This window comes from Frieseomelitta varia, unplaced genomic scaffold, assembly GCF_011392965.1.
Source record: "Frieseomelitta varia isolate USP_RPSP 00005682 unplaced genomic scaffold, Fvar_1.2 scaffold_905, whole genome shotgun sequence".
In the NCBI taxonomy this organism is placed as follows: Eukaryota; Metazoa; Arthropoda; class Insecta; order Hymenoptera; family Apidae; genus Frieseomelitta; species Frieseomelitta varia.
Genome location: NW_025110707.1, coordinates 161596 through 179490, shown reverse-complemented (window position 1 = coordinate 179490; position 17895 = coordinate 161596). Strand labels below are relative to the sequence as shown.

General features: G+C 24.2%; 1 protein-coding gene across 3 annotated transcripts in view; it reads right to left on the bottom strand.

Annotated features, from left to right (window-relative positions):
- Nucleotides 1-1094: 1094 nt before the first annotated feature.
- Nucleotides 1095-17895, bottom strand: part of LOC122537358 (natterin-3-like) — a 20662-nt gene continuing 3861 nt past the window's right edge. The window contains exons 3-6 of one of the 3 annotated variants that reach the window (XM_043670451.1): nucleotides 6059-6131; nucleotides 3098-3297; nucleotides 2151-2294; nucleotides 1095-1235 (exon numbers count right to left, since the gene is read on the bottom strand). In XM_043670451.1, the coding sequence (XP_043526386.1) occupies nucleotides 1149-1235; nucleotides 2151-2294; nucleotides 3098-3297; nucleotides 6059-6065 (438 nt within the window). In that variant the 5' untranslated portion in view covers nucleotides 6066-6131 and the 3' untranslated portion in view covers nucleotides 1095-1148. Of the gene's footprint in view, nucleotides 1236-2150; nucleotides 2295-3097; nucleotides 3311-6058; nucleotides 6198-17895 lie in introns of those variants that run through there. The other 2 variants (XM_043670450.1, XM_043670449.1) reach the window with 2 other exon arrangements.

Genomic DNA, 17895 nt, shown 5'->3' with positions numbered 1-17895 from the left:
TATATCGCAGTTAGGTTGAATGATGAAAAGAGGAAAACCATATTAGTTATCTGTTGAATGAGGTGGCAACAAAATCCAAGCTCCCTTTTTCGTGCGTTAACGAATGTTGATAAATTACTTTTCTGGACATATTAATCAAGCTGCCAAAGGGTAGATAATAAAATCTTAACCTAGTGCATTAATATCTTTTTTAAAAAATCGTAATTAAAGTTTATCTTTTACAACAGAATGCTTTTTCCCACATAAAATGTAATAAATATAGTAAATCCAATAGTGTAATATGTAACAAAATAAAATGTAATCACATATATTTGATTTCATTAGATCATGTAATTATTTATATGCATAATATTAGATATTTATTAATGTGCGAGGAATTTAATTCAACAATTTAGTTTTAATATAAATTAATAAATTAATAAATTACATAATGATTGAAATCAAAAAAGTATTTTTTAAAGTATAAATCACACAATTTTATTAAATAGAGTTTATTAAAATATTCTAAATATTAACTCTTAAAAATAGGAGATATTTCATAAACTAATAAATATAAGTATATTAATGACGATATTATTTTATGTTGAATTTTGTATGCCCCTGTTTGTATCGATGTATGTATCGATCATGTCAGATGTGAAGCATTGAAAGTATTTATGTGAAATTTGTATTTATTAACCTTCAGTTCAAAGAATTAGAAATTGAAAATTGAAATTTATCTAATTAAAATTGCACTAAACTTTCCAAGGTTGTATCGACAATAAATATGTCTTAATTACGGATATGCATGTTTACTATTACTGTATGGATATGTAATCACTTAGATTATTTGTAATTTTATTTATTAAATCGCTTTGTTATGTACGTAAATTACTCAAATATATATACACTCCACATAAACATTAATATTTCCGCACTTGTTTTACAAATTTCGATTATAAACGTTATGATTTTTAAAAAGATTTTTCATTATTAAATTTTATAAACATTATCTCTATGAATATCCTGAATATATATTAAGCATCATTGACTTTTCGCGCCGGTCATGAAGTAAGATATGTGTATAGTAGAATTTTCAATAAAATTGTATCACATTTCTGGATCTGAATTTTTATGGATCGTTTAATATTCCATGTGGTATTTATAAATTAAGATAACACCAGCACTTCATATTCTCTAAATGGAATTTCTCTGCCTTCAAAAGGTACGTACAATACTCCGTGGGTTCTATGTATCTGTAAAGAAATGTTTAATATAATACAGATATAAGTAAATTCAAGCAAAGAGAGAAGGAATCCGTAGAGCTTAAAATAAGAAAATGTGATGTGGTAAAAAATTTTATATAATATAGATATACAGTATACTTTATACTGACTACGGTATAGATAATATAACGAAAAAAATACAAAAAATTATGAGACATAGCAGAGCTGTAGTAGAGTATATGTGAGATATAGTAGTAGAACGTAGCTAAATTAATAGGAAGATAAAAGTATTTTGTTAGTAAAATTTTTGAAGGAAAGGCTACTTTTTTGATGTTAAATTGCATGTATCCAATTTGTTCCAATATTTACATTAATATTTAAAAATATTATATTTTTTAGCATAGTAAGTTATATACATTCTTTTTGTGCTTCACATTTGTTTCAGAGTAAGAAGACACATCCTCATCATTTTTGTTTGCGATTTCAGTTTCGAAAAATTATATCTGTATCCTCATAACGTGACAGTGATTTATTCTTTTGATATTATTCTTTCTAGAAAAATCTTCTATTTTAAAGTATAATTATATGTAATACAATATATGTAATATTATATAATTATCTATAATTCTTAATCTTGTACCTTATATTACAATAAATTCTTTTTGCAATTATGAAAAGTACGTCAAACGTGTATATAGATTTACAAAACAAAACAAAACTTTTTTTTTACAAAATTGTAACAGTTATAAATATTAATGTCCAAATATTAATAGAAGTCACTGTATGTATAATAAATATTCCTCGTTATTATATTAATTGTGTATCATATACATATAAAGTAAGATTATTTTCTATTGATAAAATTGTTATTTCCTTTTGCAGAAAGATAAAGTACATTTAAAATAACTTGCATTTAAAGCGAATTTACACTTAAAATGTACTTACTTTTCCTACGCATGGTACACCATTCTGATAGGCACGACCAATGTAAAGCATTTCTCCATCTATTGTTCTTCCAGCTTCAACCGCATGTGGTGGAACTTGACCGTGTCTTGCTGGGATCCACTTGAAATCGGCGGGCATCAAAACCTGTTAAGAAAAAAAAAAAAAAAAAAAAAAAAAAAAAAAATACAATGTACATATCTGTGTATCTTGAGTAATTATAAATGTGTACCTTGTTTAAAAGATCAGATCAAAGAGGCGTGTTTGGCACCTTTCTTTTCTCGTTTTAATACTCTCGATAAATAAATTATCCTAAATGAATGTAATTAATCCTAGTCATGTCTAGTTCTAATACTAATGTGACATCATTTCAAGAAAACCAAATTTGAAAATTTATTAAACACACTAAATGTATTTTTACACTAATTGTAAGTCTATCCTTAATTAAATATAGTCGAACTTTATTTCCTTGAAAACGATGTCTTATGATGTAAAACTTTATTTTACAATTTTTAGAATTAGAATTTTTAGTAGTAGAATCTTTTGATTCTTCTTTTTATAGTAAAACCTCATTTATTCTTACCTTATTTATAATTCATCAATTTCTGTTATCCTTATCTACTATCTCTTATTAAATAAATAAATAAGATACATTTAAATAAATAAAAATAGGATATGGAGAAAGTCAATGAATCTCTACTATCTAAACTTCTTGTCCTTGGTTATCCGAATAATTTTGTATTCCGACATGTTCGGATAAACAAGATTCTACTGTACTTGACAAATCTTCAAACTCGATTTCTTCAAACTCAAATATAAAGTCACGTATGAAAAAAATATTTTTTTTTTTGTTATCGACTTATTTTTACACGAATTCAGCTCTTGTACGGTTGAACAATCCTACATACTTTACGTAGAAATAATATTATTTAAATATTGTTTGATTTTACCTCAAAATCGTGCTTTATGTGTTCGTTGCCTCCGTGACTAACGTAAGCTACTCCATGTTCTGGTTTCACCTTTGCAGGAAGCATATCGCCTTGGTGTAAAGCACGTCCAACAACAAGATTCATGCCATCCAAGTCCTTGCCGACGAAGATCATTCCCGGTACGAAGTAGCGAGCACCCGTGTACCTAACCCATTTATATCCTGCAGAGATCATCGATCAACTTGAATTTGGAAACCATCTTCATAATATAATCTCTACATATTATACATCATCGTGCATAAATAATTGAACTAGTGTCCAAAAGATCAATATCCTTGTTTCGTTTTTATAGTTATGACCGATGTATTTATAATTTTTGTACCATATTCATTTCTAATAAACAGCTAACACTTCATAAAATTTATATAAACTTCTTTGAATGTAAAAAAAATATTTTTATGCAACATTTATTTATATTTAACATATTATATTTATGTATTAACATATTTATATTTAAACGTATTGAACATACTATTTTCTGAATCTGAATAAAAAAACATGTAATAAACATATCTAATGTCTCAACATTAAATGGATATATTTAAAATCATTTAATTGAGAATCGAATAATATGTAATGACTTTTTATTTTAAAAAAATAAAAAAAAAAACATAGAATAAAATTTAAAATTTTGACTTAAAGCTTCGTTTCCGAAAAAATTAAATTTGAAAATTAAGTACACTTGAATTTAGCTAATTCTAGATGTGATAAGAAAAAATAATTAAGAGGAAGTTATCTCATGAGCAAAAATGAGTAAGAAATGTAAAATAAAATTTTTTTTTACTTAAAATTTAATTTGAATTCTACAATAGTTTTCTTTTTCTGGAAAATAGGCTTTGAATATGTTTCGTTAAAAATTGTTCAATTTTCAATCTCAGGTTTTTCAAAAATAAAGCATCTTACGAAAAATTTTATTTTATATCTTTTTTTTATTTTTTTATAAGGAATCACATCGTGTTCATTTTTATATATTATTCGGCAGGACCCGAACACTAATTAATATTAGCTATTTTTTTAATTAAAAAGATTTATTTGACTTGTACTGTACATATTTGCGATAATTTAGAACTACCCAAATACACATCTCTGCACGATAGTATATTTTTATATAAATAAAAATAAGACTAAGATATGTAGCAATATAAATTAAAAATATGAAGTTTGAAAAATACAATTAATATGGTCAACGATTCAGTCAAGGATCATACGTCTTTAAGATCTCTACCTATTAATATTTAATTATAATATTAAATTTTTATATTACTTTATTATATTATTTTATATATTAAATATTAAATCTTTAAAAACGAAAATTTACAATATAAAAATATTTACACAAAATGAATGGATTGCAAGGAATCAAAGCCTTCTACTATATAATATTTTAGTTTTATTTTTGTCTATAGAACACTGACAAAGTTTGATTAAAAATATAGAACACTCTGTATATGTATAGATAGGAATCATGATTGTTAATGACGTTATTTTCGATCAAATACTTCACAGATGACGATCTTCGTTAACTGGATTAGCGTTATGAGTCATGTTAAATTTTATGAGTCATGTTAATTTATTTGTTGTTAATGTCAACTCATAAATTCCAACAATTAACTACAAAATTCCAACAATTGACTACAAATTTAAGTTGAATAACGTATAGTTGAATCTTGATTTGAAATCTATTTTACGGATTAGATAAATATAAATGTTTTGGATAAATTTACTCATAGATTCAGATAAATCGTTTTCTAATTAGTTTTGTTGGAATATAAAATTTTATGATTAAGAAAGTTGTTATCGTATTAAAAAATAATATTTAATCCTATATACGTTACTATAGAGAAAATTTGATGGAACAAACAAATATAAATTGACATTTATATCTACTCTGATAAAAATTATATTTATAACGATAAATTCGTTCAAATGATAAGATGACAGTTTAACCAGAAATAATCATGATCCACGTATTATTTTGTTTTGATACGGTTTTATGAGAAAAATATAAAATATATGAATAAAAAGTGGACGTTTATTTAATATTATATAAATGCTGAAACGTTAGATATTTATACATTCACAAAATTGGAAGTAATTATTTAATTTGTTTCGAACTGATATACGTACATACACATTTATTAGAGTTATTTTATTTGTTTTCAATATAGTGAAACGAATTATAGTATACAGGACCTTTCCAATTCGGTGAAACGGATAATTTTACACGAAAAAATAAATCGAAAAGAAAGAATAAAATTTTTAAAGTTAAATTTTGTTTTTGAAATATTTGGCTAATTCTAAACTAGATAGTGAATATTAATATGGAAGATTATGAAAATAAATAAAAAATGTGAAATAAAATTTTTCCATTTAAGCCCTTATTTAAAAAAAAAAACAAATGGACTTTGAACATATTTAGTTAAAAATTAATTTGGTAGATGTATATTTGATAATATACTGAAATAATATATACTTGAAATACTCTCAAAAATAAAGACTATTATAAAAGAGGTATATTCTATATCTTTGATTTAGTTTCACAGATAGAATAATCTTCAATTAATTATTCGTTTCTAACTAGTTTCAAATTAGTCATTATTAAATTTAAGTAAATAAATTTTCAAAATTTGTTTAAATAAATAAATTTTCAATCTTGTTTTCTCAAAAACGGAGCCTCGAATAAAAAAATTTTATTCCTTTTCTTTATTCATCTTTTAATGTAGAATTGCTTCCTTTCTGGTTATAGAGAAATTAATTTCTACATTAATGTAGAATTATTTCCTTTCTGGTTTTCCAGATGGAAAACACCTTGTATAATCTTATCTGTTATATTACACATATGAAACGAATAATATTGTTAAGTTAAATAAAAAGTACATGAGGTAATATGTGTGTGAAATTATATTTTGAATAATTACTTACCAGGCATCCTTATTTTACTAACAATACTTTCGTAAAACACCAATTTTTCTTCAACCGCGTCTGTTGAACGTGTACGGTTTCGACGGTGACACTTTGAAACTTGTTCAATGTAACATATGGGCGTCAACGTGATTTCATTCTCTTTTAAACGAAGTTATCGGTCTTATCACTGATGAGATACACTGGTTACGATATCATTGTATTGACTGAGTTCCTGAGAAATATTTCAAAGAAATTGTAGTAATTTCATTTCTAAGATTTTTAAATATTAATTTAATTTGAATAAAATTTAACATAACTCATTTATGTTTTGGTATGATATAAAAATTTTGAAAATTATTATAACCCAAAATTTTTTTTAATCCAACTGTGTTCTTATAATTTAATTGTAATTTAACTCAATTATGTTCTTATCTTTTAGAAAACTAACAATTTGAAATTACTGAAACAATTTGAAAAAGCTTCTTTATTAACTAAAAAGATTTGATCAACTTTTTATCGGACATTTAGGTTTCAAAAATAAATAATGGATTAACATCTATTCGTAAATTGATTTCATTTAATATCTGCTTTTTATATTTTTCTACTTTTAATATTCTTTTTTATTGAGGATATTTGAGTTTTTAATTAATAGAAGTAATTAATTATTTGAAGCTATTATTTTGTTTTTCCTAAATCTAAATATTATTTTACAGAAGAAAAAGAAGTATGTGAACGTAAAATTTATGCAATTAATTCAAATATTAATGCAATAAATACAAGGATAGTATTTTAATAGTATTTTTGATAGTATTTTAAAGTAATGTAGATATTTAAGAATTTTATACGAATATTTTTTGTAGATATTATATTTCAAACAATTTCTTATGTATTATCAATTACATTAAAATATTAATATGTTTAAAAATGATTCTTTATTCCACGGTATCTATTTTGTTTTAATATATTTAAATATTTTTACTTTTTTTACTTTAATGTCTTTAAACATTTAGACACTCCTTAATTGAATATTTTATGTTTAATTTTTTACTGGCCTTCTCATTAAAATAATTATCAGAACATTTTCTAATGAACAGTGATTCAAGTCTCAATTTCATTTGCTGCATGATTTCACTTTTCTTTTAGAGAAGTATCTTAATCAAATTGATTATACAATAAATTAATAACATAATCTGATATCATATGTATGTTAACGTTTTAACAATTCCGTAAAATTTCATAAAATCTAAATAGTGAAAATTTTCTTAGAAATACGAATATTGAAAATCAATATTCAAAAATTATACAATTTCATGAATTTTATAGGTGCAGTACATGTATCAATCCATATCTCATCGCGATAACTCGATAATCTTTCTCTATCAGTTGGTGTTCTGAGAAACGTTACCTTTTTTTATGTTTGACAAAATTCAATACAACATTCTTGATTTCGTATCTGATTAATTTTTATGTAGCATTATATTATTTTTATGTAGTATCATAGTATTTTCATTTCAATTAAGAATGATTGGGAGTTTTAATGCTTTGCTTTATTACTGTTTTTCAATTCTAAAATTATGATTAATGTTATAATAGATGTTTTGATATTTTTTTGCAATTGTGATGCAACTATAATAATTCTAAAAAAGGAGTGACTGAGAGTAGAGAAAAATGATATACGTGGAGAATAAAAACATTTTCATTTTAAAAAGTTGTACATTAAAAATAATACAATGAAAACATAATAATTTAATTTATCATTCAAATTATCAACATTTCATCAATAAATATTAAACTTGGTTTATATTAGTGGTTTAAAATTATAAATTATTTTTAAGAATATTCTTTTTCAAATATTGACATTATTAGTATAATTTTAACTTATTTCTTTAATGTATAATTTGGCGTTACACATCTAATATTCCGCAGATAAATATTTACATTTAATTATATGTACTGTAATTATATAAAAATGGTACTTTTATTAGATAACATATCCGATAACAATATTTTTACTATAATTTATCTTTTACACGTTCGTACTTAAGTATTACCAATGAATAAGCTGTTAATAACATATTTCTTTTTCTAGTACTCTTAATACCAAGTATTCTTAATACACATTTGCGACAAAAATTTTTGATATAAATAAATATAATAACTGATATAAATAATCGCACAAATAAAATACTAAAAATATTTATATATTGTTACTTTTATTTTTATACTTATAGTTACGTTTATTTTTATACTCACTAAACATTTACTTCGTTATAGTATAGTTACTCGTTGATATTTGGTTACATTTTAAATAAAAAAAGCTTTTGTGCAATATTGTTACTAAAGAAAAGTAAAAAACAATCATAAAATGTTTTATTAAATCATTTCTATTTTATAAAAATAAATGGGAATAATGGGAAAAGTTGCTTGGATAAATTGTCCAGTGGAAAGGAAAACAAAAATTTCATTCAAGAAGTAAGCAATTCTTGTTATGGAAAAGTATTTTTATAATCTTACGACTAATGACGTATCTTACAGAATTATTTTTTAATAGTTGCTTCTATACATACTTCTGATTAGATTGCGAAATTTTATGGCGAATTTGAAGAAAGAAACGGAAATACGTATAATATAATATAATATAAAAAAATATATAAAATATCCAAAATATACACCTGTTATAATATTTTAATAATTACAATGAAAATTATATTTTCTATCATAATTTTCTATCAATTCTATTTTTTAAAATTATATTTGAGAATATAATAATACAAATAATTTTAAATTACGTTCATAAAAATATGAATTTGTATAAATATCTGCAATTCATATAGGATGTATGTATGTATATATAATATACAGAATGTCATGTAAGCATAAAAAAAATAGATGGTCTTTGGGTTGCCAAAGTTTGCTAGAACAGCACAAGGAAACGCAATCATGTGATAGATAAATAATATTTGTCGAATTGATGGAGAGAAAGAAAATTTGAACAAGAGAATTGTCAGAATAATAAAAACGGACCCCTCCTATATATGTATCTGAACAATAAAACGTGTCTGTAATTCCGTTTTCCTCTTTTATTGATTACGCTATTCAGCAGGAATTTTGATCTGCAATATCCATTAGGAATCTTCATAGAATGTTTCATTTCAAGAATTGTTCTCAATTTCTGAAAAACACGAATTTTTTTAAAAAAAGTTTTTATGTAGAAAACTAGAAACATGGAAAATATATCAATATAAAAAATTATTGAATATTGTTCAAAGTTTTACAAAGAATCAATGGTATTTTTTATATACCTATCATGTTTGCAACTTTACGATAAACCCTTTATGAAGTTATTATATTTCATTTTTTGTTAAAACTGTATTTTTATAAAACCTCGCACTTTTCAAAAGAATTGGGAAAAATAAAACAACGAAACAATAAAAAACGATAAAACAATAAAACAAATCGTATTTGGATGAATATTGTAAATTAAAAAAGAAATATTCATTGATTTCATACAATGTTTTTTGCCATCCAATTTTTCACCTATTTATTTTATGATCCTTTAGCTTTTAATTTATCAAATGAATCATTTCGTAACTTGTATGATTATATATTGTAGACTCAAAAATTGGCCCTGATCTGGTCAATTTTAATTTCTGTAAATGTAATTTATGTAATTTTGTAATGTATAAAAAAAGTTTTGACTTGTTGGCCAGTATTCTGTCAACACATAGATTTATTATCGTTACTTTTTTTAAAGTGATATAGATTTATTATCGTTACTTTTTTTAAAGTGGCGGTTTATAATAATTTTCTTTTAAAAGAATATCCTGATAAAGTATTCATTATTAGCACTATAATTATATACAATTCTGAAATATATAAATAAATTAGAGATAAAATTATACCTACTTTTATCGATAATTAATGAAATTTTTCAACGAAAACTTGTTTTGTATATTTGTTTTACATATATATACATATCTACGTATCAATAAATTTTTTTATTAAATCCAAGATTTTTTAAATCTTGATCCTTAAAATTATATATTTTACATCATTTATTATACAGGTTGTACAAGCGAGCAGAAAGTGATTTTAGGTAAAAAAAAGTAGCTAAAAAAAGAAAATAATTTTTACAAGAACAACATTTTTTTAAGGTTTGAAGACTTTATCAAGTACATCTAAATTTAGCTAATTTTATACTTGAATGAACAGAATTATTAACAAGAGATTACTCTGCGTTTCAAAAGTTTTTCATATGATGCTTTATTTTCGAGAAAATCGAGTTCAAAAAGTTTTTACCAAGGCAATTTTTAATGAAACATATTCAAAATTCATTTTCTTGCAAACAAAGTATTAAATGAAAAAATTTTACTACATTTTTTTCCTTATTTTCGCATGCGGAATAACCTCCCATTAATTATTCTATTCCGTCATGTCTAGAATTAGAATTCAAGTATGCTTAATAAATTTTCAAACTAATTTTCTCGAAAACGAAATCTCAAACACAACAATACTATTATTTTCTTTTACGTAGGATCATCTCTCGCTCGCTTTTACCACTCGTCCCACCCTGCATACTTTCAATACGTGAAAGTGACGGCAAAAACTAGATAAATGTAAAGAGTAGAAAAAAAATTTGCATACAAATTTTCTAAGTGCATTGGTTTGAATAAATTTTATTTTAAATGCATTTTTTGTGACAATAATTTCTTTCCACATTAATATTTATAAAGATGCATAGAGTAATGTTCATTGTTGAAAAGTTAAGATCAATATTTGACTTTTTGTTTCTATATAAATCTATCCTTCAGATGTGTTTGGATTGTGTAGGAAAAAACTCGTGATTATCGATAATCTATAAAAGTTTTTTGCCATTAGTAGCAACACTAGAGTAGTTTTAAAATCTATGGTGACAGAAAATCTCTCATAGCTATATTACTTTACTTTATTTTCAATTTTTGATTAACTTTTCAATGAGACTTCAAATGATCCATGTTTATACAATATTCCTTTTTATTTATTGATAAAAGAATATACTAATAAAATTCAATCGGAAAAAACCAAAATACTTTATTTTCGAATTCTTTTGATATATCTTTGTAAAATTAATTCTACATAAAATATATTTGATATTCTGCATAAAAGTTTTTCTAGAAAAAATTCAAAAATAAATTTAGTAAAATTCATTTGCAATGTTGTATGTATAATATTATTTTTTAAAACACGATATAACTACTACAGCTAATGAGTAGTATAGTAATTTTGAATTGAATGATAAAACAAGAATAGCCACAAAATAATTCAATAGCATTTAAACACATTAGAGCGTTCAATTGAGAAAAATTTTCTACAGCAAACTGGGCTTAATTACGGTTGCATTGGAAACGTGTTCGGACGACTAACTCGATGTCTATATATATGTACATCTAAATTGGTTATTCAAAGTGTAGGTGGTTACATGTATCTCGCCAACTGGTTTGGATGTCGTAAAAAACAGGTACGAATTTATAGTTGATTACTATTTATTTTATCTCATTTTTCTTTATTTATTAAGAATTTTGTTAACTAATTAAAAAAGATTGAAATGAAAAAAAAGAATTTCTTTTTAAGGAAAATGGAAAAGAGCATACTGTATTTACAAATCTATTAAATGGAACTGAAAGAATACTTAAGCAATTTTTTTTCGAAATTGGAATCGTAGATGTACTGTGTTAGAATCTATTTGAGAATTAAACATTCGTAGAAAATGTAGTTTCAATCGCGATGGATCAAATAAAAAATTACATTGATTCGATTAACTTGCATATATGTATAACACAGACGAATACGGATGACGTGAGTTTATTTGAATATAATCAGTATAACCATAATTTAAGGCCTAACGTATGAATATTTCTACTTCTTTGCAAAATTAGTAATAAAATCGTCTCTTTTTCTATCAAATTCTATTAAACAATTATTTATTATTTATATTTATTTATTTATTATTTATATTTATTTATTTATTATTTATATCTATTATTTATATTTATTTATTTATTATTTATATTTATTGTTTATTATTTATATTTATTATTTACTATTATTATATCTAACCCTTTTCCTTGAAATATTACTTCTTTTCCTCTTAAATAAATAACCTAATCGGAAATTAGATAATTACTGACAAAAATCGAAAGAATGGAAAATAGACCAGGTCTTTTATAATTTCATTTTCTTTTTCTAACTTTTTTGTTGTACATCATAGGAATTTGATATTGTTCATTACAAAAATGAATTTGCATTTCTTTTTTTTAAATATACAAAATTGACAAATGTGTGCAACGTCTTATAATTTTGTCCAATCTTAGAAATTAGAAGAAATGTATATCTTAGAAATTGAAAAGAAATTAATTAATTAATTTGAAATCTTTTTGAAATTTTATGTACAAAACTTTATCATTCTAATAGGTCCAAGCTTTTCTATTATCATTTCACATCATTATATCTTGAAAAGATTTATTTATTGCGCTTTTGATTTATTGCTTCTATCTGGTATAATTTTACATCATAATTTAATATGTTAATCACGAAGAAAATTATTTAATCATCTCAATATTTTATGTTGACCTTTCTTAACTAATCTACAATTCCATTTTTGTGAACTTGTTTGTGACACATCACTAGATGAAAATTTATGTTATATGAAAAAGAAAGGAAGACTTAATAATGTTCAGAAGGACACTATAGCGCCATTATCTTTAAGAGCATATTTCTTCTAAAGTGCCACGAATCTTCGCATAGTGGTGCAATACCAGTGAGCAAAGAAGAAAGAGGATGAACAGAGGAAGCGAGCAGCCAAAGCCTTCCACTGGTAATCACCACGAGAGGATAAAAGTGACCGTCCCTTGTCCTCTATTCTTCTTTTTTCTCACATTTCAGAAATGTTACGCCGACCATTGAAAGTAATGTGTCACGTCACGAGGATGTTTCAGTTGAGATTAGAATCATTTATAATCTATAACGCACAATGCATTTGAATCAGTTTGATGTTGAAAAATTGTTAAAATCATTATTAAATCTCTCAAACAATTTTAAATCTCTGTTACAATCTTGTTATTACTTCAAAATTTATGACTGCCTTCCTTTTACAATATTTCAAGACTCATTATGTTTTTTCGAATTTTTCTTCAAGGGAATAATTAATGTGAAATTATTCTCTTTTTCTGTGGTTATTTCCTGGCAATTAAAAATGATTGAAATAAGCATTGGAGTTCAATCAATCTTTACACTAGATTGAGCAACAGAGCTGCGTGCTCTTATTGGAGAAGAATATTGAGAGATAAATGATTACATATTAACTTATCGAGTTTGATTAATTTTTTAATTTCAGTTTCAATGCCGTTTCTGTCGATTGTTGCATAGAAATTGTATAACATGACCTTAAGCAAATACTCGTTAACATAAGTCTTTTATTTATTTAACAATGATGTGTTTTTATATTTATATTATTTTATTGGTAGTTCTATTATTTTATTAATATTTTCTGCATTTCTGATTTTAAGCATCTGTTTATATTTTTCCTTGGATAAGTAATAATAGTAATTTTTCTTGTATTTTTATACTATAATAAAGGAATATTTTAATAAAGTACTTTTCAAAATTTTTCAAATGAGACACTTTAATAAAGGACTTCAATAAATTTTTATGTTAGATTTCAATTACCAAGATATTAAAACTCAATTACGAACCATAAATATTTGTATTCTAAATATCTCCTCAGTTCTATATTTCCTATATTTTCTATATTATAATTGTAAACATTACTTACTGTGGGTTTTTACGTAAATTTTTGAAAAAATAATTAAAAAAAAGAATCATGATAGAAAGTTGTTTTATCTTACGAAATATTACAAAAAATATTCGATATTTTGTATATTTCTTCATATTATAATTATTGTAAGTAATTTCACGCAAATGCATAGAAATCTGCAGTTTAATTATAACATAATAAGTGTAAATAAAGTGAAAGAACGAAAACATTTTTCGGCCACTTTCCCAAGAAATGGAGCAAAAACGAGTAAATCTCTGAAAGACTTTTTTTCTTAGTTTATGAATCTTCTACACGCTCCCGAAGTTTCAATCGTTGTAAATTGGTATAACGATTTGGAACATTAGCTTGCAGATATATTGTGATTGGATACTTGTATATTACTATACGTCTCGATTAATAAGACTGTTAGAAGGTATCTTGTTTAATCTTCCCGGAATAGTTACAAAATATAATTGCTTGTTGAGAAATTTTAGTGGCTTTCCAGTCTCTGCTTTTACTTATCTTGCAGCAAGACAAGATTGCTTTTTCAACTAATTCAATCTCAAGATCTTACCTGAAATCCCCGTTTCTGACGTACGAAGACTTATTAAGTGCAAAGCTTCTATTTTTTTAATATGGCTACTGTATCCCAAAATTCGATCCAGTAAGTCCACATAAGTTTGACAATAATCTTATATTAAAAGTTTATTCGAGTCTTGATTTTCTGCCTACTAAATAGTCCATATTACTTATTTCGAAGAATATTACTTATTGAAAAAATACAAAGAAAATAAAAAGAATTTGTTTTTAAGAGTATTTCTTCATTGAAGCCATTCAACTTGTGCTATAACACAGAATAAAATGAAGGAGATATTTAGATTACCTTTTTTAGCTGAGACACTCTGTATATTAAAAGAGATGCTCAGCCTTTGTACAATATTCTAAACATTTCAAGCAACGTTTTTTAATTATGTTTATAACTGAATTTAGTTGCTCCTACAAAATTAAAATAATGTGTATGAAACGTTTGAATATTTTCTCAAATAAAGATATTTTTTTCAAACTGTGTCTCAAAATATTGATTTTTTCACCGTTATTCTAGTATTTATTGACATAGAATGAAGAAAGGATTCGATTCATGCAAAGAAAGAAATAGATTCATTAAAAAAAAAAAAAAGAAAAAACACTGAGTGCACTATTGTATTTACTAAAAAAGTGCGATCTTTGAACTATTCATTTTTCTCCTCTATTATTTTCCAATTTCAAAAAATATATATATGGTTTGTCATAATTGCTATATGTATACAGAGTATTTTAAAAAAAGGCCTGATACTTGAAGGACTTACAGAATAATATTCATCGGGAGGAATAAAAAATATCTAATCAACGTGGGTCCTAAAAACAATTCTTTACATAAAAAATCAATTTTCATTTAGTTCTGTTCCCTAATTTAGAATGTTAAAAAATAAATCTATGTTTCTCGTTAAAAAGTAACTCTTATTTTAGTTGCCACTGGGACTTTCTTAAAGCTTCTTATCTCAACCACCCACGAAGAGTTTTAAACACTCTTTCGCTGACATAAACATTAACACATGTGCCTTAGTAGATGCTACTGAGTTCAAGTGATTCTGTTTAGTTCAATGCCCAATGAAAAACAGCTGAGTTAAACTATAAAAAAATTGAAAAAATCATCGACAAGCTTTACTCTAGGAAAAGCCATTTACTTTATAGGTATATTAATGCTGTGACATACATATATATGAAGGTAATAAAATTATAAAAACCTATAGCTTTATTTTTAAATTATTAAACTTATAGCTTTATTTGAGTATAAAATAAAACATAGAAATATTACAAAAACAAATTTTAATTAAAATCAACTTTTCATATAGGTATATTTTTTTAAAGTACAAATATAAAACATATTTCGTTAACAGGTAAGTTAATTTTTTATGAAATATTACATATAATACATATTATTTTAATACTCGTTGTTTTAGGTGATTTTGAATAATAAAGATAATTGAAATAATTGAATAATAAAAATAAGTTGAAAATAATTAATTTTGTATAATTTATCTTCAAATATGTTTGTTCTATACAAAAATAGTTTATCGGTAAATTTATCTTTTTTTTTAGTATAATTCGTCATTTCTAATCAGTACGCACATGTACTAATATGAAACATGTTATAATGTGTTCTGTAATACGATTACCTATATAATATTATATTATATTTTATACTATTATGTTATAAATGTACTATTATTTTTTAGAAGGATGAAAATTGCATGGAAAGTACATCATCAAAAGCTGACGGAGAAAAGTGGATTCGATGTGTCCGCTGCTTTCAGTGCACACGAAGAATGTGAAGCTTTGGACGATTTATTCACATGTGACATGTAGGAAGTGTAGAAGGCAATAAAATGATATATAAATCCTACAAGAAGGTATGTATTTGTTTATTTTCTTTTTCTTTTTAATAAATCTTCATTTTTAGTAACAAGAATTTTATTTAATTCCGCGTGGAAATGTTAGCAATATTTAATTGTTAGAGAGATTATGCTTATTATTAATAATAATTATAACTACACATACTATTATACGTTGTAGTAGTATATTTGTAGTTAGTATTAATATAGATATCAGTTAATTGAATAAATTATAGTTCAAAATAAATTTATAACATAAATTTGTTATAACTTTTTAATAGAGCATTTATGACTATGTTCATGTAACTTTATAGAAACTGTACATAAAATGTTGCATGCAATAAAAAATTACTAGCAATATTCAGTAATGTTGTAAATGATACATATAATGATAACAATGAAATTGAAGTTTGTCATAGATATCCAGTGATTTCAATAAAAAATTATAAATACGTAGCAATATTACACCTTACAAATATAATTATACAATTATAATTATTGTGTATAATTATTAATAATATACAATTATAGTATAATATAGTGTTTATTACAACGTTAAATATAAATTTTAAAAAAAAATTCGACTTGTATTTCCCAATTTTTATATCTTGAGTTGCAAAGAGTTAATCAAAAGAACAGTGCAATTCAAAATAATAACACTTAATAATAATAACACATCCGAGTTATCGATAATGGTTCATAATAATGGTCAGGATAAAATTCAAAATAATATTTATAGAATAATATGATAGAATATAGCGAATACATAATTGCTCTCTACCGGCAAAATTATGAAGATAAATGAATAAGATTTTCATAATTAGAGAAGTGACTGCAACAATTTCGCTGTACGTTTATACCAAACGAACGAACGCACGAAACGTTCGTTCTCCACTCCGACAAATTTGTGCTCATTTATTATACTGACACCCATTTAATGAACACACCGATATGAATACAAGCACAAATTTAGTTGTTCAGCGTAAACGCACCATCATAGTGATAACTCGAAAATTGCATTTCTTTTTTAATCTTGTCACTTTTATTGTCAGCATGCGATTCATTTATCTACATAGATGTTTTAATTACTTATGTATTTCACTTACTTACGATAATTTTTGCAAAAGTCCGAATATCAAGTATAAGAATATTGTGATAAAAATTACAAGATTCCATTAAAAAATTTTAATGTGACTATTAAATATCCTATAAAACTTTAATATTCTGTAACTTTTATTCAACTTTTATTCAACACGTTTTTTCGTATCATTCGTATTTTTCGAAATACAGTCATCATTTTAGAAAGTCTCTGTATACATGATGAAAAATTATTAATATTTTGAAGTTTTATTAATTCTGATTGTTTTAAAAATTATTAATATTTTGAAGTTTTATTAACAGATTGTTTTAAAAAACAATTTTTTTAATGTCCATCAGAACGTTTGAATTTGTAATATTTTTGAGAAAAAGAAGTATTTTACTTACTCTCTTTCAGAATGATATTTTAAACTGTTATAACTTCTTAATAAAAGATCTTAGGTCTACCAATCTTATACTCATTTTAAAAACTTCTACTTTCAAAATCCTACATTCGTTTTTTTTCTTTTTTTTTTTTTTTTTTTTAAGACGTG